Source organism: Malus sylvestris, chromosome 15, assembly GCF_916048215.2.
Source record: "Malus sylvestris chromosome 15, drMalSylv7.2, whole genome shotgun sequence".
NCBI classification, from domain to species: domain Eukaryota; kingdom Viridiplantae; phylum Streptophyta; class Magnoliopsida; order Rosales; family Rosaceae; genus Malus; species Malus sylvestris.
Genome location: NC_062274.1, coordinates 6,144,749 through 6,167,938, shown reverse-complemented (window position 1 = coordinate 6,167,938; position 23,190 = coordinate 6,144,749). Strand labels below are relative to the sequence as shown.

Here is a 23,190-nt window from a genome sequence, read left to right as displayed (position 1 = left end):
AAGTTGATGTTCACTTTGTGCGAGAAAGGGTTGCAAGCAAGAAACTACTGGTACAATTTGTTTCTTCTTCAGATCAATTTGTAGACATCTTAACTAAAGGACTCAGTGCACTTTTCTTCAACACACATTGCAGCAACCTCATGCTTAGTTCATCCAAACCTGAGCTTGAGGGGGGATGTTAGAGTATATACTCAAAGTCATTAGGATTATGACATCTGTCAATGTTTGAAAGGCTAGATTACAAGAGTTGGTTAGTTAGTTAGTCCAAGTTGTATGGATTTAGAAGATAAAGATAAAATGAAACAAAATCTTACACAAGATATATTGTGATTGTATTGATCAGCTTCATTAAGGAAAATATATGCAAAGATTTATTTCTCTCTTTAAAACTCTCTCTCTCTCTCTCTCTCTCTCTCTCTCTCTCTCTCTCTCTCTCTCCTTCTTCGATCTTCTTCTTCATAAGTCTTTCTAATCTTCTATGTGCAATATTGAGCATTACTGCACTATGGTTAACACTTAATGTAAATATATTGTTGCACTGAAAAAGAGTGAACTCGTTTGATTTTCTCCAAAAAAAATGCATCAATTATATTCCTCGTATTACCTTTAAAACAAATGTTTAAATAAGGATACAATTTTTTTTTTAAAGCTACTAATAAAATTAAATAAAAACCCAAACCAAATAAATATACAGAAGAGAATTACTTAGTTGGATGATCCAGTAGATCATTTCCACATTGCCAAACCATAAAATGAATAAATTCACAACCTTTCAAATATACGCATGACCACACACACACACACACACGCACACACACACAAAATATTAATCTACAAGAAAATAAAACAATCAAGAGAAATTAAAGGGTTATCAATGTCCTCAGCAGGAAGAGAGTCCATATAGTCAGCCAGTGCTTCTCCAGCTGCAACCTCATCGATTTTAGAGGTGATCCTGTGAATTCTCATCTCTGTTTCTCTGCTGTTCAAACAAGGCCGAAGTCGCCGGCTCGAATTATTGTAATTCGCGTAGGGGTTGTGTGGCTCGATACAAGTCTTGGATGTGGATTTAGTACCGGCCTCACGCTGGTCCGTCGCGCAACAATATGAACCTGCAGGCCTAACATTCAATGCACTGTTAGGTCTCAAATGATTTAATTCTTTTGGTGGGATTGGCATGTTGAACCTTCTACTTGGGGAGGGTGACCTCAAAGTTCTACTTGGAAGTGAATATGCAGAGATCATAGGCCTCTCTGGCTCTTTTCGGAAGCTCTTTTGCCTTCCTAGAGAATTTGGTGAGCTTGATCTCACTCTCTTCTGTGGTGTAACTGACACATTTGCCCTTTTAAGGTTCGGCAGCGGCTTCTTGTTCACTACAGTGGCAGAAACCGGCTTTTGTGGCAATGCCGATGGGGAAAATCTCGAAAAGCTTGCATCTTTGATCGAGTTAATGCGAATGACATGCGGGTTCTCCTTGTAACACGACCACAAGAACTCGTTGGAGAAAGAACGATCAATTTTCGAGCTGGAGGCCGAAGAAGCACTTGACAAGGCTGAGCTCAAGGAGGAAGCGCTTGTGTAGGAAGTGCTTGTGGTGCAAGGGAAGGAGGAGGCAGAGGAAGTGGAGTTGGAAGGGGATTGAGGACAAGGTGAGATTTTGTTGGAAGCAGAAATTGGAGGGATGGTGATCCTAGGAGGAGGCTGTGAAATTATCAACTTGTCTTGGACATTGTTGAATTGTTGTAGGAAGTGTTTTTTGGGTGTGCATTTGCTAATGCAGGAACCCATTTGCTGGATTTTGAATTAATGCAGGAACATGATGGTAAGTGGTTACACAATTTATATAGTTGGTACTAGCTTTTTTTATTTAATTTGTGGGAAGTGATGGAAAAAGTGGGTGTGTGAATGTGGCTTTTGCTTTTTTTCTTTTGCTTTTCAGATATTTGAATTTTGTTGCCGGGTATGAATTCCGTTGAGCAACGGCTAGGTTGACAGGGATGATATCAAACGGTGGTGGCTACTTTCATGATTTCATCACATGCCTCTTCAGCTTCTAGAATACACATTGCAGCCAGATTTTTTGGAAGATTTTTTTTTTTACTGTGCGAATATTGCACGATGATTGAAATTGTCTATTTTCTAGTTTATCCTTTAAATGTCAACCCTGTACAAAATTCAACCAAATCAGAATTAGTTTAATTGTTCGATTAATGTTTTGAGAACTGAATGTTTAACTGAATAACATTGTTTGTTTCTTTATTGAATAATTATTAGATAACTAAACGATTTTTGTCAAACTTGATTGTTAAAGATAGTATAGAAAATAAATAGTTTTGGATGCAACATTAGAGGATAAGAAAAAGAACTAAGAAAATAACGAAAATGTTAAATAAAAATGTTACCCATCTATATGGCATCCAATTGACTTCTTGTTACACTTTGGGCATGGCAAAATAGTCCGTCGTCGAATTGGGCGGCCCACTTAAACCCGGTTTAAGCTTTACCCAAGCCTATTTGTACTTTTAGGTACATTCGAGGCCCACTATGTAGGCAGCTCCTCTATTTCTTCATTGTTACTTCAATTAGGGTTATATATTATAATATGAAATATTGTAATATATAATTTTAATAATTTCAATACAATTCCAAGTTATATTTTCTTCAGGTCGTATTTGGCTCGTTGGAGTTTCTTCAGGTCGTATTTGACGCAATACAATTCCAAGCCAAACCAAGCTAAGCTCGAGTTTGAAAATTTTATTCAATTTCTCGTAAATCACACCATCGTCACCTAATAATCAACGATTCAAATTTACAATTGAATAAAATTCGCAAATAATTGAACACAGTCAAGAAAATTGTCATTAGCAAGCAATTAACCGACTTGATTTACCAAAAGAACGAACTCCATTTGCAGGTTGCAATTGATGATGGAGTCAGAATTCCCATAAGAAACAACTCATCATGAACAATACTAACATTAACACCAAACAAGATTTGGCAAATAGATCCATACAACTTCCAACCCCAATTACACTTCCCCCCCCCCCCACCCCCACACCAAATGGGGGATTTCCCGTTGTTATTTCACAACTAGTTAGGCTTCATAAAAATATACATACAAACATATCGGCACACATCGTACTTAACTTTATGGCGACGAGTATGTAGATCAAATGGTTACGGGCGACTAACCAAGTCAGCCACAATCTTCTTGATTATGGATCCTCTAGGTGGCACTGGTGCTCTACCCCCACCGCCGTTTGCCGGGGCCTGGCCGGGTCTACCTCCGCCGTTGGGATCGCTCATCTTCACTCTTTCTGCTTGGCCTTGGACTAAATTAGCCAGTCCCAGTGGGAGATGAACCGACAAACACAGCACAAGAATTTTTGTAAGGTGCTATTTATCCCACTCTAATTATTTATGCCACAAAACCGCACATTGCCCCGGCGCCAGCTGTTTATAATGCCAACATTATTTATCCATTTCTTGTCCTGTTGTGATCATTTTGGTTAAATATTATGAAGTCGGCACCCCCAGTCTTACTGTGTATTACTCATCCGCCCATCAAAATTTTACTACGATTTAACGGTATTTTTTTTTCTTTTCAGATTTGCAAGTAAGAAATTTTGATAAACCATTGTACATGGTAAATACGATACTCACTTAGTATGGTGTACAACTAAAGTTTTGATCAAGCTAATTACTTGAAATTAGGGTAACTTAATCCGTGTATAAAAAATAAAAAAACAGTTTTAAACTGGTTATTTGGACAATGTGATGTGATTCGTTCAATCATTTAGGGATTAGGCCGTGGCGTCACCATGCTTACGTCAGCACCGCAAAAATCTGAGGCCTTGCGATCTTATCCATACACTTGCACATGGGATCTAGAAGGCGGCTTAACTGAGAAACCAAGGATTAAGATGAGAAATGCTCCACGACATTCTTTTTTTTTTTTCAAACCAGACATTTTTTTAGGAATATGATTTCTGTTATCTTACATTTTTGTTACAACGGTTTATGATGTTGATATAAAAATTGACGTTAAATTGTAAAATGACAGAGAATATCACTTTGAAATAGTCTCTTTAACATTTCTCATAAGATATAATATTGTTGAAGTTTATCTTGTATTAACTTTTTAAGATATTTGTTGATATGCATGGTTCAATTTTATTAAGGTAATTTTTTATGGAGATGTGTAGATTGGAGATTCTCTAACAATTGTTCTGTTTATTAACCAGCGATATTCCACATTGGATTTATTTAAACCAAAATAACAGAAATTCGAACTTTAAATTGATGAAGTAGCTTGTTGCCGGGTAAACTTTTTATTCTCACAAATGGCCTAAGCCCAAAGAAAGCCCAATTACAAGCCCATCCTCTTTTCTTATATTTCCTTCGAATTGGCGCTGGTATTTGTCAGGCTCAATCCCCATCCCATATTACATGTTCATGAATCATGTGTGACTCAGAGAATTGGCTCTGGTATCTGTTAGCACGATTTCTTCACACGGTGACATAAAGGGAACTGACAAAGCTCGATGAAGTTTTTTCGAAAAAGTGCTTCTCTTGGAAAGTGATTATACACTTCCAAGATTCCAACTGTTCCAGTGACTTTTTACTTTGCTTTCGTCCTTTACTCGCCCCTGGGTTCCGCTGATTCAAATAACGATGTGGTATTCACACATCTCATTTTACTTTTCATACACTTCTTGATAATTTATGTCCGTTGATTTTCTTCAATTCATCCGATCCGAATGTTGAAAATTAAAAAGATGTGTAAGAAGTAAAATAAGGTGTGTGGATATCAAACCCTTTAAAATATAACTTAGTGAATGACTGGACAACGAGCTAGCGAAATTTTTTTTTACTTATAAGTAAAGGGTTTTAAGTTTAAATTTTGGAAATTATGATTTGGCAACTAACCTATCCTACCATCCCATTAGTATAAATATCGTTGTAAAAAAAAAATAACGATTGTGATTTTATTTGATGTTAAATTGTCATTGTAAGACAATCGCATTGAACTTTCCATCATCTCTAAAGAACTTGCGTAGGGCATTTAGACCACGTCATCTATGAGAATCTCATAAATATATAATCTTCGGTATTAGTGTTACATTGATTTCACTAGGACAAGGATTGTCTGCTCTCCTACTTCTGTGCCCTTTTGTTTTGTGTGGCCACGATTAAGCCACATCAACATTTTATATTACTATTCATTTTTATCTTATTATCTCTATAAAAAAATAATATAAAATGTTGACGTGGCTTAACCGTAGCCACATAAACAGAAGAACACCGGAAGGAGAAGGGCAGACAATCCTTATCCTTTCACCAGATACGAAAATTGTTCTATTCGTACTACCTTACCGAAAATTTACTTCTCCCAAAAGGGGTAAAACCCGTAAAATAAAAAATCAATTGATGAGAATAAACTCTAGTTCTGGCCTTTTCTTCCAAACATGTGAATAAATCCACCCTCCAAGAATCCAGTTCCAAAAAGCAAATCATGCACTGCTCACAATAGGCCACAAAAACCCTAAACCCTAAACCCTATTCTGATTTCTTGAGCAACTCACAAAAAAGCTTCCAACTTTTGCATTATTTGGACTGCATTTCAAGGCACAAGAAGCAGAAAACCCAGCATTTCCCTCTTCTGGGTCAGCCCAAAAAATGTCAAGGCCATTTGATCAGACCCAGCAATCTCCACCAGACTTTGTGCTGCAGCAAAACACCAACACCTTTCACTCACCCCATGGCTCCATTGGAGCAGTTGTTGGTGTTCTTATTGTGGTGCTACTTTTGGGTCTGGTTGCTGCTGTGATTGGAAGGGTCTGCTCTGGAAGGAGTATTTTCGGGTACGGACATTACGATTTGGGGAGCTGGGCAGAAGCGAAATGTGCATCCTGCATTGATGGAAGAATCAACACTCAGATTCCAAGGCCTAATGTGTCGGCTACTTCATCTGCAACTGCAAGCCCAGCACAAACCCAGCAAGAATCTGAGCTTCAACCTCCACAAACTGCAAATGTTTGATTTCTGGTTATTGGGTTTTGGATTTGGTATTGGTACCTACCCAACAAGTCACAAGTTTCCTATTTTTTTTTTTATTCTTTATTTTCGATCTTCATCTGATCTCTGTTGCTGGGTACGTTATTAGAGCAGGGAAGCCATACATTCTGTGATGTTGGTGTCAATGATTTTGGAAGGATGAAATGAATTTGGGAGACTTCTTTGAATTTTTTAATTGCCTCTCTAACTTAGTTCTAGTTGAAAAGAAAAAGGAGTTAAGATATACATTACCAATCAAGATTCAAGCATTTTTGCAACGAATACTACAACGTATCAAACTGTGATTTGTCTGTAACGTATCGATTCAAGTTTTTTCCTTAAGCAATTGCCATATTTTTCATTTGATCGATCACCGGAGCCACATGATCTTTACGATCACATCAGACCATTCAACAGAAAAAGTAATTGCAAAGGAAAAGTAGTCAATGTGGTCCACCGAGCACAATAACTTGAGCAGCTGGTAGAAATTGGTGACTGAATTGAGGGAATAGGTGGAAAATGGCTAAAAATTCAAAAATCCACATGCTATAACAAGCTTAACAAGGCCCCAGAACGCATCGCTTTCAACCCAGAAAAGGGAATAATTTTGTTGATTCTGCAAGCACACAACTCATCCAAGAATACTTGGGGTCCACACTTGCTTTAATGCCCTTAGCTGGTGGTAGTTTACAACTTCCAGATGCGTAATGTCGAATCTCCAGATTTTGAAGTTGTGGTAAATTTGATTTTTGCTTTCAATTGAGCTGCAGGCAAAAGTACGTTAAAACAGTAAGCTGAACCAGTTCTACAGGATTTGCCACTTATCTTCAAAGAAATTACTGTTTCCGTTTCCACGGTCAATATTTTACTTTAAACTAATCTAAACCACAAGGAAGATGATTGAAGTAATGTGCATAGGGTGGAGCAAATCCGCAATAAACAATTCTGCTATTTGTATATTTGTAGGGTAAGAATGGACCTAGCTTCTCTGCTCTCCCACTTTCTGTACACTCTCATCTCCTCTTATTTGTGCGGTCACGGTTAAGCCATGTCAACATTTTATATTACCATTCTTTTTTGTCTTATTATCTTTATAAAAAAAATTAATATAAAATATTGACATGGCTTAACCCTGACCGCACAATATAGGAGCGTATGAAAAGTCGGAGGACGAAGAAGCCGGATCCGGTAAGAATACGTTAATCACATGTAGGCTTTTAAGAAAACTGTTGAGACCCAGAAAAGGGGGCACTTTTTAGCAAGCCCAATTGTCATTCATCATAGGGTTTCCAGAGAACAGCTTTTCTACCCTGTGCATTGCCCCCTGCACATGGCTGCGTATTGTGCGTATCAACTCATCACATCCACCGGTTTTTAATCTATAAAAATGGAGGGCTGAGGTTTTTGCTAATTGGGGCATGCGCGCAGCACATATGTGCAGGATAGTAAACATCTTCCAGAGAAATGTTCAAAACTTATTCTTCCTTCCCTTCATCCAAATTTTCTCATTAACCAAACAGACGCCTTGATCATATTAAGATTGTAAAAATTCCCAAGTTTCCACATGCCGTTGTTTGACCGTTTAATCCTCGTCTGTAAACGAACCCACACCTACCCTCCGTTGCCTTAGCTGACCTCTTAAACTGTTAATGCGCCACTAATCATAGCCATTGCATGAGATTTTTGTACTTAATGGATAATTACCAAATTTACGATGACCAGAACCACTTGTCAACCAATCAATTTTACTCTTTTACCCCTGCAGTCTTCTGGTCATGCTGTCACATAATCAACTAAGGAGTAGAGTTATGATGTAATCTGAAAGTTGGCAATTCAGTAATTACCAAATGAGAAAATAGGGTTTTGAAGTTCAGCTTCTGGAATCTGAAAATGTGAAAAATGTTGAAACCAAAGAGACAGAGGCAAATCTAATCACTTTCGATTTCCTATATAAACCCCATAACCCTCTCACGTTTTCTCATCACCTTCTCACACAATCAAGTTTCTATATTTTTTTAAGGACATTACTAGAGGGGCAATGGCTTTGAGTTCTAATGCGCAAGTGTTCATCCTCCTCCTAGCTGCTGCCTCTCTCTTGGCAGTGACTGAGGCCAGAACCGTGGTTGTTGGAGGGTCTGAAGGCTGGCGTTTCGGCTACAACTACACTGACTGGGCGCTCCAAAACAGCCCCTTTTACATAAATGACCAACTAGGTTAGTATCATTTAACATCAAAATTCTCTGTGCAGGACATCCCTTCTTGAATTTCAATAAACATGCTTTTATATTGTACGATAACATGTGTATGTGACAACTATATCAACGCATTATCAATGGCAACATCGGCAGTTAGTTCTTTAATAAAAAACGGACATACAGATGTCCATTATTCCGTAGATCGATTATTCCATGCATGCATACGTCAACTATTTATGTGTGTGTATAAGTTCTTGGTTTAACTTTTGCAGTGTTCAAGTACTATCCACCGAGTGAGGCGAACTCCGGCTACAGCGTATACCAACTGCCGAACCTATGGAGCTACATAACTTGCGACTTTAGCAACGCCAAGCTGCTGGCGAGTCAGATGCAGGGAGTTGGCGACGGCTTCAAGGTGGAGCTAACTCGGTGGAGTCCTTATTACTTTGCCAGTGGTGAAAAAGATGGCAAGAACTGCAAGGATGGGCTGATGAAGCTGTTTGCCATCCCACTGCCACGTTGGAATAATTAATCGCAGAGTTTGAAAACACACAAATAAAAAGGTCCGGGAAGAAGAGACGGTGTACAAAAATACACACATACGCACACCAGATTGATTATGTACTTCAATTATTCTGCAGGGTTTCGAGCCAAATAATAATTTCCCCATGATACTTGTAGGGGGAATCGTGTCTGAATAATTTGTACTTGTTTCTTGATTTTCATACAGTCATATACACAATAAAGATGATTTTGTCGGTTTGAAATTTATTTTATATTAATAAAAATGTTCAGCTCGTGAATAAGAAAAATATTATCTTACTGGACTCTCTAAATATTTCAAATGTTTATGTTGTCAGATTAAAAATCTCAACCATTGATCAGGTTGATTTTATCTGAATGATTAATCTGAACCATTTATCATAATTCTTATCTGAATGGTTAATTCATATTCATACAAGTTAAATTTGTACTAAAACATGAAAGCCTTATGTAGGGATTTAGCACCTAGTATCCAAAAGTGCTTCTCTAGAAGCAGAAGTGGGGAACACAAAGTGACAGTTTGCTTCCAACCGCGCCAAAACAAGGTGCCGCTATTCGATCAGACGTATGCTTTGTTAGCTTTTCCACCAGTGGAAGAAAAGATGGTGAAAAAGTCCTCGCGTACTTAGTTTTCAAATATATATTGCAAGTCGGTGGTGGGTTTAAATTGTTTTCAAAGACTTTGAATCTGTTTTTATTCGGAAACATGAAACATATTCCGCTTGATTCTAAATAGTAAATACCTAGACTCTTGAAGAAAACCTTTAGCTGTCAAGTCATTTGTATTGATTTAACGGTTGACAAGTTGTGGGGCTGATCTTGGCCATTCAAAATTGTGCAGTGTTACGCTTACTGTCAATTTGTATCATCTCTCAAATAGAGGTAAGACCTACTCATACATGTGGATTTCATCTCTATTAAAGATATAGTACGAATAGATAGCAAAAATAACATTTTTTTTTTCAAATTTTGGCCTTCTTTCCTTTCGAGGGTACACTAGCTTTAGGGCTTCCCAGGGGTGTGTCCAGAGTAGGAGGCGAGACTCTATGAAATGCTTGCCTAATTAGATAACTGATTTAACCAATTTTCCCCACTCATGTATGATTGAAGATAATGGACACAAATTTATGTAAATATCTTACCCAATTTCTTTCTTAATTAGGTGTAACAAATAATGTGCTTATTATTCCATGATGTGTAAGTTAATTAATTTTCCATCAATATTGAAGTACTCTGAAGTTGGTCAACACTAGCGTTGACCAGTTTATTAATCTTATTTAGGAAATTAATCTTATTTAGGTTAAATAAATTAAGTTGTTAGCGTTTGTTGGTATTCGATAATAAATTAAATAATACATTCTTATCCCAAATGTTGTTCAGTGTTTCAATGGATGTACACAACATGCTATATACTACTAATTATATTCTCTCACCAGCTGGAATTTCATTAGCTACCAAAAGTGTTATATTATATTATGCTAAATTAGTTACGGAAAATCTGCCACACCAACATAAACGACATGGTTAATTCAACCGTGCACATGATTTTTTTAAGTCGTACGTGTTTTTATGACAGACAATCTCAAATTTCAAAAAAAATAATTGGCGTATGAACATGTATGACATGCAAATTTGCCTGAACAATTTGATCAACAAAGTTTCCGACTTCTTAAAAAAAAAAATCAAATTACAACAAAATGTCCATCAAGCATCTAAAATTTTCTAAATCCCAAAACTAGTTGGTCTCGTGATAATTTAATTTTCTATAAATAAATACCATACTTTTACTCAAAAAATAATAATAATTTTTGAATTTTCAAATTACGTATGAGTGCATATGCAATATTATTTCTGTTACTGAGTTAAAGTTCCATCTACATCGAACTAATTGATTGTGGCACTTAACATCTCGACTTTCTTGTCTTTTCTATTCATTTCCACTTGTTCGTTGATGACAGGCTGGAACACCAGCCTTACATTTTTTTTAATCAAGAATTAAAAATTTTAATTATTTTTAGCTTATATTCATTCGACCAATCTTACATTTTTTAGCCTCTGAGAATTAATCGAAGCCAACATATTAACAAAAACATAATCCGAAATTAAATCAAAACATCATTAATTTTATCAAAGAAGCCCCGAAGGCTCTGAAAATGTTGTCGCCACGTAATCTCTAACCTCCCTAGCGATAACATCCCTCATCGCGTCCCAAAACCCCGCCGGCACACTCTCATTATTCCTCCGCTGCTCTGCCACCATCGCCCCGCCGCTTCCGCTACCAATCCCCGGCGGTGCCAAAGTCAACTCTGTCAACGGGTCAAACTCCATCGACCCATTAACCAAAGATCCGGAAACCGAACTCGTGCTCATCCCCTCATTGCTACCCACATTGCCGCCGCCGCCGCCAAGAAAACTGCCACCCTCCGTTAGTTGATCTCCCCTGACCCTCCGCTTCAACGTCGAGTTCCAGTGATTTTTCACCGCGTTGTCGGTCCGACCCGGAAGCAGGCGCGCAATGGTGGCCCATCTGTTTCCGAACCGGGCCTGTGCGGCCAAGATGGTCTCGTCCTCGGCCTGCGAAAAGGATCGATGCTGGACGCTCGGGCTGAGCTGGTTGCACCACCTTAGCCTGCAAGACTTCCCGGACCGTCCCTTTATATACCGGCTTATCAATGACCAGTTTCTAGGCCCGTAGCGCTCGACGAGCCGGGTCAAGACCCGGTCCTCCTCAGCGCTCCACGGGCCCTTGATTCGTTCGGGCTTATTGGGATTTCTCGTCAGAGAAGACTCCGACGAGGACGTGTCGGAAGACGAAGCAGAAGACGAGCAAATATTCAATGCTTCCATGGAAATACAGTGTTGGTGTTTGTTCGAGGAGAGTGAGGAGTGAGTGCCCGAGAGATGTTTGTGAAAATTCCTGAGAGGGGGAGAGAGGGGAGGACTGAAATGAATGAGAGATAGGTTGTGTGTTTGGGGATTATATTTTTAGGGGAAGAGGTGCGTGCACTTCTGAGTACTTTTATGGGAAGGTATCGAGAGGGGAAGGGGTACTTCCACGAAATTGGCTTTTGTAAAGTGGGTGGGGTGCTAACTTGAACCGAGTGATTAGATGCGTACCCCTTGTTTGTATCCTCATTTTTCTTTTACGGATATTTCCTTCCTTGTCTGTGGCCTCTGGTTTTGTTTATTTTACTATTTTGAGCTTCCCACGATATATTGAGACAAGGTGAGCTGTCATGTTTTCTCCCTTGTGACAATTTTTTGAAAGCGTTGCACAGTCATTTGATATTATCAGTTAAATTTATACAAAACGTAAATCATGCATAAAATAGATAGTTTGGTTAAATTTGATAATTTGATAAAACACTTACTAACATTTTAACTCAGGGGTAGCTATTAAATTTGATAATATTTTTTTCAATTTAACAATTATCGTATAAGAGATTTAACTTAAATCATCTTCAATTAAATAGACAAAATAATCACTAGAAGATGCCTGAGGAGGACCAGACCATCTCGTCCTCGGCCTGCGTAAAGTTGAAAATAAAAAGTAGTAAAATCATTCTCGTACATGGGACAAGTCTCAAGAACAAGAAGCGTGACTACTTTATAGATTAGGGAGCGTTTAACACATGACAGGAAACTCAGAGCTGTTAATCACAAATCAACGTTTCAAAACCGCAAATGGGCCACAACAAACTTTTTTGACCACTTTTTAGCCCCAGACTCTCTCTCTCTCTCTCTCTCTCTCTCTCTCTCTCTCTCTCGTCTACAACCAATTTAACAGCTGTGAAAAAAAAAAAAATTTAGTAGTTACAAGAACATAAGTGGTACATCACGTGTTTTAATAGAAGTTATGAGAAATTTTATTTTTTAAGTTATTAACTTTTTAGCACACATATTCCACCATTTGTATAATGACACGTGGTGTACCATCTTGTGTACCGATCATATTGAAAAATCTCTAGCGAAAAAGGGACCAAGATTGTCTTCCCTTCCATCCCCTTCTATTTTTTTCAGATATTGATTTCATGTCGAGTTAATTTAATACTTCAAATTTTTTTCACCTCACCAACAGCACTAAAGCATCTTTCAACCCAATTTTCCTAACTTTTTCTACTGCCTCTCCCCTCCCTCCTATCTGCCTTCCCGCTCTTCCAATTTTTCTGAACTTCACCTCCCACCGATTCGATTTCTAGGTCACAATCACAACAAAGTTCATCATCTAAACTTTTGCAACTCTATCCTTATGCCATTTTACACCAATGCATCTTCATTGGATCTTCTCAGGTTTTGTTTTTTCTTTTTTTGCTTGTTTATGCTATAGGATTTGTATTTTCTTTTTAATAACGTGTTGGGGTCCTCTTTGATTGAACTTGTCCCATTATTTGTTTTTATAAAGTAATTGAGAACAATTTTAAAGTATACAAAAGATTTAGTATTAGTTAAATAAAGCCCACATCCTCCTCCGTAAAGAAAAAAAAATTTGAGATGATGATTTTTTTTCTCTATTGCAGATAGGATGGAAAATGATTGATTCTGATGATTATATTTTAAAGTATACAAAAGTTGTTGCAGAAGCAGCTATGCCATGCATAGAGATTGCAGAGTATACAAAAGATGTTTAGTTAGATAGGTTTGGATCTCGTTGGTTTATGCGAAACAAATATTTTGTGTATAATTTTGAATCTGAATATTCTTGTGCTGCAGTCCATGCTTATTAATTTTGAATATGCAAAAATGTTCTGCTTGTATTGGAAGCATGTATTACTACTCCAGTCCAGGCTTATGTAAAATGCATTTCAGAAACAAGGGCAGCTTAAAGGGCAGATAAGAGCAACTCCACCTTTGAAGCCCTCCCCCTGGCAATCCACTATTGAATTCAGCATATTGAACAGTAACTGCCTTTAATGAATAGTAACTACCATTAATGAACAGTAATTACCTTTTGCATCTCCACCCTTGGAGCCCTCTCCCCTGGCAATAGGTAATAAAATAGTAGTTTTGTTTGTTTGTTTAAATAATATAAAATATAAAAAAACAGGGAAATGGGGTTGTAGGGCCTCGGGCTGACACAAAAAACAATAAAAAAATGCCTTGGCCCTCGGGCTGCAGGCCTGTCAACTCTCCACCCCCCTTGTGCTCGGGCTCTCACCCTCACTCGGGCCCTCCATGGCTGGAGAAGAATCAACCGGCCCTCGGGCCCCTTCCTGCAGCCCGTCCTCCGAGCAAAGTAGAAGGCTGAAGTTGCTCTAAGAGAGGGCGGAAAGGCAGCAGAAAAAGTTAGGAAATTTGAGCTTTAAAGTCGTTTTAGTGTTATCGATGAGGTGATAGAATCTGGAGCATTATTAACACGGTATGAAATCAATGGCTAAAAAAGTAAGAGAATATGAAAAGAAATGAAAAGTAAGAGAGGAATCAATCTTGGTTCGGGAAAAAGCCCCCGTCAGTCAGCCCCTTTTGCCTATAGAGTCACTGAAATGTGGAAATTAACGGCGTCCCCGATAAAAAGGAATGACTTTAACGTCTTAGACGTAGGAAGGTCCCACTCCCAGGCTGTGAGAATCTCACGTGATTTCAGTTGAACCCCCTCTTTGACTTCTGAGGCTCTCTTCCAATAAAGCTCTGCTCATCTTCGTCGAGGGTTACCCGTCCCTCACTTTACACCCCAAAGTTTTCATTGTTTTGTCGTTTAGTGCAAAATGTGGAAAGTGATTATCGATCGATTCGATTCGATATATAATCTAAAGAAACGAATTATGTAGAATTTGTTTGGTGTTTATGATATTTAATCATTCTTTTAAGTTCAATATACAAGAATGAAGAAATGAATGTATACTTCTATCGGTCGAATTTAAAGTAAATTTAACATTTTCAACTCTACAATACTGATATAATTGAACTTGATTATGATACAATGCATTTATGTTCAACGTACATTGGATTTATTAAGTTATCATATCCAATTTAATTATAAACACCAAATACCGTCATAATGTTTCAGACTGATTAGATGATAAAGTTATAGTGTTTCTACTCTTCATACGCTATAATACATCAATTTAAAGTGTTCATATTGAGTACGGCCTCAGCCTTCTGCTACATCTTCAATAACCCACAATCAGCACGAGACCATAGTAGCAAACATACAAATATCTTTTGGTTGTTTAATTTGTTCCAGGTTAAATAATTTTTTGTCGAAAAAAGGAGCAATTTTTTTAGGTTTGTGCTTCTTACACACTCATTTTTACTACTCACACACTCATTTCAATTTTCGACCGTCGGATCGAACGAACTTTCACTCGGGCTACTTTTCTTATTGGGCAAGTTGCCACCCGTTGTTCAATACCCTAACTATAGCAAGTAGCTTAATCTATCGAGAAGAACCAAAAAACAGTTACTTCATACTGATGATGCAACCAGTGGCGTCGTCACAACCATCAATCAACTACTTGATGCTCTGGTCTTTGGGTTGAGCATACCCAAAAGAGTCTTCAAACAAAAAAGGAATACAACCAGGAGGAGGACTTTGCAACTCAAAATAGCCCAGGTCATAAGTCAATCGAATGTTTGCCAAGTATCTAAAGAAGATCCAATGATCACAATTAACAAAAAAAAAAACGTGTGAAGGTACAAATAGATGTGTAGATAGTGAACATCTATTAAAGTTTTAGATAATATCTTGTAAAACAGGAGTAAGGATCCTTGTCGGTCCTCTTTGTGAGGATCTCGGGAATCCTCAAATCACATCCGTTCATCGTATATCATGCCGTCAGAAATCATTGTAAATTTTTTATTTAAAATTAAATATAAACAGTGACGAAAACCACCGCCATACAAGTATCAATTTTTTAGTAATTTCAAATTTTTGGGCAGAAAACTGAGACCCACGCGCGGACAAGCTCAGTAGAAATAAAGATCCCGCAATCTGAACACGAACGTTGTGATGATTGCATCCTAGGCGCCCACGTGGCATTTTTAATGGATTTTGGCGTACTTGTGGTGAACTTTTGGCAAGAAGCAGTTGGGCAGTTGATACCACAGCTAGCTGGCACCAGATTAGTCACCGACTTGTTTCAGATTTTTCATTACAACAAAAAGAACTATACATGTACCAATGTCCTTTAGTAGAAAAAAAGCCCTAGAGTTGTAGGGCACTGGCCATAATGTTAACTTTTAGTCTCAAATTAGAGTAGCGCTAGAATTGGTCACGTGGACGCAAAAGAGACGTGCTCGAACCAATTGTGTGAGCGATGCAAAAAACAGATTGTGATTAGTGTGTGTATAAACGATTGAGAGACAAGTAAATGCATGCTGCAGGATCATTTAGAGTCTCGTTACGAGTAATAATTTGGTGAAGAAAATTCAGTAAATACATTTGATAAAATAATCTGTAAATTCCATATTTATGGCAACTCTCATCTTAAATTGAACTCTCATACGTAAGGCCTGGAACTCTAACTCTAACCTCGAACTTTTTGAAAAAAACATTTTCTTTATGCCATCGCTCGAATGGTATATCTACAGAGCTACTATAACTATGGAAATACATTCTTATGTTTTTATTATATAATTTGCAAAGTTTTTTCAAGCGGAACAACGTAACAAAAATTCGAAGAGAAACAGATAAAAAGAGATGATTGTGTACGGTAGGTACCGGGAGGTGGGCCCCAAATTTGGACTCCTTTCATTCGTAGATATGTTCACTGATGGGAGGAGATTTGGGATACCTGGTCTGGTAACTATCAGAGGTCCCGCGATGTCCCCTTCCAACCCAGTTGCCGGTTGGGTCGGTCCCACAGTTAGGGTGGCAGCCCAAACCGCGTGAGAACCGGTGCCCGGTCCTTCTGTGCTGGTCAACAATTTGCATAAGACAAGGATTGTCTGTCCTCTCACTTCCAGTATCCTTCCATACCCTCTTATTTTATATGATTATGGTTAAGTCACGTCAACATTTTATATTATTTTTATAGAGATAATAAGACAAATATAAAATGTTGACGTAACTTAACCGTGACCACACAAACAAGAGGACACGGAAGGGCACCGGAAGTGGGAGGGCAGACAATCCTTGTCCATTTGATTAACCACGGTTGTTTGATATTCTCCTCGTTTTTCTTATTTTTGCATTCATTTGTTTTACGTGAATTGATTAGGAAAGGCTCCTCTCCTAAGCTTACTTTTTTTTTTTTTTTTTTTTGAAAGCTAGGAATTCACATTCCAAGGCTAAGAAGCCAAACAGAAACAAGAAAGCCAACTCCTGGGCAAACACCAAGGAAGACCAACCAAGAAAAAAGTAGTGCAAGGATATTAGACCAACAGACACTTCAATCAAGTAAAAGTGTCACCCCAAGCACCACTAATGAGGACATGGAAGACCATCATTACATAAGACATACACTAACGAATATGGGGGCCTATCGACCCACACAAAATCACACATCTCCGTAAAACCAGCCGACGTGAGAGCATCCGCCGCCATGTTGGCTGATCTTGGAACCTAAGACCAGCGACAGTTATGGAAAGACTCACTCAACTTAAGAGCCCTTGCCAAGAAAGGGTAAGCCTCTCAACTGCCATTATCAAGAGAACCACGAAGACAAGAAATCGCTTCAAGAGAATCGGATTCGATCATAGCAGAGCTCACACCCATCGAAATGCCCAGCTCACACCCACGAATCAGAGCCAAAGCCTCAGCAGCTGCGGCATTAGGAGCCAAAAGAGAGTACCTAGCAGCAGCCAAGAAACAGCCTCCCTCATCCCTGATAATCACCCCAGCGAAGCCCAATCTAAACACCTTTGACCAGTAAGCATCGACGTTAATCTTCAAGAAAGAAGAGGGAGGGGGCTCCACCGCTCAACCGGAACCTCCCTCGCACCCACCACCGGCCTACGAACCTCCATAACCCTCACCGCACACAAAAATGAATCCAAAGCAGAAGAAATGGCAAAAAGCACTTTTGAGGGATTAAGAGAGGCTTACTTTGTATGTGTTGATTCCTTTCGAAAATTTGTGAATACCGAAAATTAGAAAACGGTACCTCGTCTATTTGCATACGTAGATAAACGTGTCAAGGCAGAACTCTAATATAATAGTTGTAAAAAAAAAAAAAAAAAAGAGTATCTTCATCAGATTAAATAAATGAAACAAAAAAAAAATAGACAAGAGTAAATAAATATATATACACAAAAAGAACGCTTTCCTGCCCCCCTCACAAAAGAGTTAAATTGTCTCTTTTGTGCTATATGACTAATAACTGTAACCTTCCAAAGATCAAAATATATAAATCTAGCAATTATCTACAATATTACAATTAACAAGTCGCTTTTATAAACAGAAACTCAAATGGATGCAAAGCTGCTGACAGATGGATCAAAATTAAAAAAACCGAAGCACAAGACTTCTCAAACTAGGGAAGATCTAATTAAGTATATTCTTCTTACCCACCTAACCCAATCCCTATCCAATAAGGTTGGCTTCAATTCCAATCGATGTCAATTCATTTGGATGAGGTTTTTCTGGACAACTCTCTTTGACCATCTTTAATTTAAAGGAAAACTAAGCCCTATCTCTATTTCTATGTCTATTACGTTGGAAATTCTTATGTCCAAGAGTTGGACTAGGTGGATTGTCCGACATACTAAAAAAAAAGAAATAGGGTTTTTTTCATTTGAGTACCACAATCTCATGTACATGCAAACTTCAATGCTAGCGTTATGCTATTTAGTGATTGGGCCAGACAGTCTATCATATATGTCTATCGAACACAATAACGATTTCTAAGTGACAAAAGAGAAAAACTAGAAACAGTCCCACAAACACATACAAGCTGATCCTGACCGTCACCAATATATGATTATCCTGTAGGATAATCATAGTTAGTCTGAGCACGTACATCCTGGCATTTTCCTTGACAGAATGAAGCCGGCTGTAAATAGCAAAGTTGGGTTAGTAGGGATTCATACAAGGATTTTGGAGGCTTGGGCAATTGCAGGTTTTGTGCAATGCTAGAAGCCCATTCTTGTTGCCCGTTACTGTCTTTGTTACTGGACCACTAACTGAATCCAGTACAACTCACTTTTGGGCTTATGAGGCCTCACTTCGCATTATACGTGGGAGTATGTATTCAATTAGGAATTTGAGAGATTTCAATGAATTTATAAATCAATAGATTTTTAAGAAGTTTAATTGATTTGTAGAGATTCCATGTAAAATTTTGATTCAATTCCCTCGAAATCTCATGAGGAGAGGTGAGATTTGTAAATGTTTAAAATACATTACGAAATCTCTCAAATTCTCTCAAATTCCTCACTTTTTCAATTTATTTAAAATTAAATTTTAATTGAATAAACCTGAAATGTTATAAACTTCTTTAAAATCTTAATTGAATACCCCTAGATTTCTAACAATGTTGATAAGCTATCTTAAAATCCTAATTGAATACACATTGAATTTCAGAGAACCACTTAAAATCCTGATTGAATGCCCCTAGATTCATTAAAGAATTAAAATCACTCAAAATCCCAATTGAATACACGCCCCTTAGGTTTTCTTCCTTGCACTTGTGGATTGTGCGCATGAATTGCACATGACCTGACTAAGTGACATAGACGAGATATAGTAACCAATTATCAACATCATCTTGACAACGTTATATTGATGTACTGATACAAAATATCAACACTATACCCACAATATCTACCTAATATCGATGTAACATTTGCTGAATATCAAAGTTGTTGCCATATCATTGATATTCAATTGCACTATTGTCATCTGTATCGCTATTCGAGTCATGCCAAAGGAAAATCTTTTGAATTATACATACCAGAGGCACATTTTAATTTCTTTTCCTGCTTGTTTTCTATAAATTTATTTTGGAAAGGGGGTTGTGTGCATAGATGGCACATGACCTGAGCGACATAGATGAGATATAGTAACCAAATATCAACGTCATCTTGACAACATTATATTGATGTATTGATATCAAAATATCAACACTATATCAACAATATCTACCTAATATCGATGTAACATCTACTGAATATCAACGTTGGTACCATATCATTGATATTCAATGGCATTGTCATCCGTGTCGCTATTCGGGTCATGGCGGAGGAGAATTTTCTGAATTATACATATCAGAGGCAAATTTCAATTTCTTTTCCTTCTCATTTACTTTAATTTTATATTGGAAAGGGGGTTGGGACAGAAAACATTAATTTCACTGATAAAAGAATGTGGTCCAAACACTTTCCAGCCCGTTATTCTTTCCTATGTATCATCATGGAATGATCAAGAAAATACCTTGAAGGCAATTGATGAGATTTGAGACATTTTTTAATTTATTCTGCTGTGATTTGCGTGATAAATCAATTTGTTGGCCTAATTGTAATTTTCTTTCTATACCTTATCCGGTCGTTAAAACTTAGGCTAACCCAAAAAGTTTAATTATTATTTATTTATTGTATAAGTCAATTATAGTCCACATGAAGATTTCCTCCATGCTAAATAGACCATTGCTAATTGGACAGATAATGTCACATTGCACTCGAGTTCGAATACCTTTTCCGTCAATTAGAGAGAAGTTTCAGAATTTACTTTGTTAGAGAGAAATAAAACTTTTTGGAACTCAACTACTCCAATCATTGAAGTTCAAAACAATCAATACATGCATTTGAGAACTTTAATTAGTTTACATAGACACAAAGTTATATTATATATAACCTAGATTAATTAATCAAAAGAGTACATAATTTTTTGCTAATTAAGCTAATGAGCTCTTACAAAGAAAATACTTAATTCTGGTCCTGCAGCACCATCTGGATTAATCATGTACAAAGCTTCAGAGTCCTTTGATCCAACCACCCTCTCAAACCTTGCCCTAATGTAAGTCAACTCCCCATCTCCTGCATACTCCTTCTGATCAGAAGGGCATGGAAGAACCCCTGCCCCCATCGAAACACCCCTCAAAGTTTGCATAACATGAAGCTCATCCTCCGACATTTGCTTCCTCCTAATAGAATACCCTACCTTTCTTCCATTGCAGTATACAGCCCACACATACTCCTCCATCAGCTTCTTCTTGTGCGTCTTCGTCTCGCTCTCCAGCGCGATTCGGACTATATCCGACGCCATTTCCTTGTGAAACACACTACTGTGCATTGGCAGCTCTATCACAAAGAGTGGCATGCAATGAGGGTCTTCTTGTATAGCTAGGCTTACCCTCCCCTTTCGATAGCCGAAAATTGTACCTGTTGTGGCATGATCCTTCAGTAACGGCTTCCGGGGCCTGCCTAGCAAGGCAACCATTTTGCAGCCTGATGTTAACATGGGAAAGAGCTTGAACATCTTGAGAAGGCCTCCGGATGAAGATTTTGTTGAACGTTTTTGGCCTGGCGTGTGAGCGTGCCGGATTAGGTTAAATATGGCTGAGTTCTCTATGTGGTGGAAGGGGCTAGAGTGCACAGAAGGCATTGTAGCTAGGTTATGAGGTTCAGAAATCAATTTAGAAAATACAAGGTAAGTTAGATATGAGTGTCTGAAATTGTACGCTAATTGGAGATATATATAGAGAGAGTGGAAGGTTGGAGAATAGGGCTTCAAAGTTTAGTTTGGTTGGTCACTCGGGACTCTGTGTTTGGATGCTTTCAGTTGAACGACGTCGTTTCGAGGTTTGTTTGTGTGATTGAAATCTTTGAAGTGGGAAAGGGAATGGAGACCCTTTAAATTTCTTCTCAAGTTGGTTAAGGGAGAAAGGGAACTTAATGGGACTAAAGAGTAAAGTATGATGTGACAAAGTTTAGTGATGAAAAGTGGAGGGGTGTTGAATGCGATAAGAGAGGTCGGACCACACAGGAAGAAAAAGAAAAACAACACTATTTGTCTCATTACATGTAACAAGTCATTTCTCTTTATTTGTAGACCATTCATTGTTCGTAACAAGTTAAATTATCTGCTTACAAAACTACTTATTGTATGTAAGGAGTCATTCTTCTTTATTTGTAAATCACTCTTTGCAAGTAGTGGCTCATTCTCTATTTGCAGATCACTCAGTGTGTGTAATGACTTACTTATCTCTACTAGCAGATCATTCGTTTGTGAAAATTGATTCTTTACATGTAAGTGATCAAGTATATTACGAAAAGAAACTCGAAATGACGTGTAAAAAGGAACGTGGAAATGTTGGTTATGCATGTGACTCTCTGGTCATCAAATAAGGCATCAATGTCACTAGCTTTATGCTTTTCCAAACCCCATCCTAAATGCCTCAATAATTATTGAGGTGCAGCTCATCTTTCCCCTCATAATATTTTTCTCCTGTTTATCCATATTGGAATTAAACTTTGCTTTCTTTCCATTGTTTAGTGACTATCCCTTTCTCTGTTCCCTTTTATAGTTATTTCCTCTTATATGTCAGAGATGGTCTTATCACAAACGCCATGTTAGGCAAGTGCTGCAAATAATTGGATTCTATATATACCAAGTGTTTTTCTAGTTTCTGGTTTGTGTTCAACTAGGCATCCGTGGCACAATTACGAGCAAAACTTTCATGCTCCCAAAATGTCTTGGTGCTAGTATTTGAATCCAATCACGTACAGACTTGCCACGTAAAATGTGATTAACTTAAAATACTGTCATCGTGACATCTTAGGTTTGACGCAAAGTTAGAAACCCTAACTTTTAGTAAGTAACAAAATCGTTTATTTGAAGTTCTTCCACATGTTTAACAAGAGGGTCCAAACATGAGATAACTAGTGTCCATGCTGGGGCTCCTTTCCCATGATCTAGTATTTAGGGGCAGTATTGTCGGTATCACCAAACCATGATCCTTGACAATGTTAACCAAAACAGCATCTTTTAATGGTGCCCACAATCTCAATAAAGTTTATAGCCTCTTTTTTTTTGTTTAGTACAACTAAACGTGGTTGTGTTCGTTTTACACTTGCAACTTTAATCTTGCTTTGCAACAAGTATTAACCATAACTAGAAATGGAGTAGAGAGATGGAACGATGCTTAGTCTTTTTTAATGAGAAGTGAAATATGTGAGACGTGACGTTACTTGTTATGTACAATCACGTTTTTGTTTTTCATTTATCAAACATTTAATCACGTGATTGTACACAACCGCGTATGAATCATATTTGCCCTTGAAATAGAGATTTCACAACCAAAAGTGCATGAGCCAATCCCCTAACAACACATCTGCTCGATAGTTTGGTTTATTGGGAGCATTAGTTAAAGCTGTGAAACCTAGTGAGGAACTTAGGTATGGGAGATCTTTGCCAATGCAATAATACAAGTCCAAGGACAAGAAAGTTGAGTGCTCATATAACTAATTAAAAAAAGGGATTTAACTCCATGACCATGTCCATTCGGCTTTTGGGAAATGACCC

The 23,190-nt window shown here is 37.8% G+C and overlaps 5 protein-coding genes across 5 annotated transcripts; 2 read left to right on the top strand and 3 right to left on the bottom strand.

The window, feature by feature from the left end:
- Positions 1-557: 557 nt before the first annotated feature.
- On the bottom strand, positions 558-2,199 carry LOC126601343 (uncharacterized). The gene has a single exon (XM_050268032.1). The coding sequence runs from the start codon at positions 1,783-1,785 to the stop codon at positions 832-834; it is 954 nt and encodes a 317-aa protein (XP_050123989.1). The 5' UTR covers positions 1,786-2,199; the 3' UTR covers positions 558-831.
- A 3,322-nt stretch (positions 2,200-5,521) lies between these two features.
- LOC126601346 (uncharacterized) lies at positions 5,522-6,242 on the top strand. Its single transcript, XM_050268035.1, has one exon. It carries the CDS (start codon positions 5,677-5,679, stop codon positions 6,037-6,039), a length of 363 nt encoding a protein of 120 aa, XP_050123992.1. The 5' UTR covers positions 5,522-5,676; the 3' UTR covers positions 6,040-6,242.
- A 1,808-nt stretch (positions 6,243-8,050) lies between these two features.
- LOC126601345 (early nodulin-55-2-like) lies at positions 8,051-9,020 on the top strand. The gene is made up of 2 exons (XM_050268034.1): positions 8,051-8,267; positions 8,522-9,020. Exons 1-2 carry the CDS (start codon positions 8,093-8,095, stop codon positions 8,779-8,781), a joined length of 435 nt encoding a protein of 144 aa, XP_050123991.1. The 5' UTR covers positions 8,051-8,092; the 3' UTR covers positions 8,782-9,020.
- A 1,767-nt stretch (positions 9,021-10,787) lies between these two features.
- LOC126601649 (transcription factor MYB73-like) lies at positions 10,788-11,836 on the bottom strand. The gene has a single exon (XM_050268391.1). It carries the CDS (start codon positions 11,637-11,639, stop codon positions 10,920-10,922), a length of 720 nt encoding a protein of 239 aa, XP_050124348.1. The 5' UTR covers positions 11,640-11,836; the 3' UTR covers positions 10,788-10,919.
- An 8,579-nt stretch (positions 11,837-20,415) lies between these two features.
- Positions 20,416-21,442, bottom strand: LOC126603541 (protein MIZU-KUSSEI 1-like). The gene has a single exon (XM_050270429.1). It carries the CDS (start codon positions 21,268-21,270, stop codon positions 20,566-20,568), a length of 705 nt encoding a protein of 234 aa, XP_050126386.1. The 5' UTR covers positions 21,271-21,442; the 3' UTR covers positions 20,416-20,565.
- Between the last annotated feature and the right edge of the window lie 1,748 nt (positions 21,443-23,190).

Coding starts and splice junctions, on each gene's coding strand:
- LOC126601345 (XM_050268034.1), top strand. CDS start 8,093: ATGGCTTTGAGTTCTAATGCGCAAGTGTTCATCCTCCTCCTAGCTGCT. Junction 8,268..8,521: donor TTACATAAATGACCAACTAG/GTTAGTATCATT, acceptor TAACTTTTGCAG/TGTTCAAGTACTATCCACCG.
- LOC126603541 (XM_050270429.1), bottom strand. CDS start 21,270: ATGCCTTCTGTGCACTCTAGCCCCTTCCACCACATAGAGAACTCAGCC.
- LOC126601649 (XM_050268391.1), bottom strand. CDS start 11,639: ATGGAAGCATTGAATATTTGCTCGTCTTCTGCTTCGTCTTCCGACACG.
- LOC126601346 (XM_050268035.1), top strand. CDS start 5,677: ATGTCAAGGCCATTTGATCAGACCCAGCAATCTCCACCAGACTTTGTG.
- LOC126601343 (XM_050268032.1), bottom strand. CDS start 1,785: ATGGGTTCCTGCATTAGCAAATGCACACCCAAAAAACACTTCCTACAA.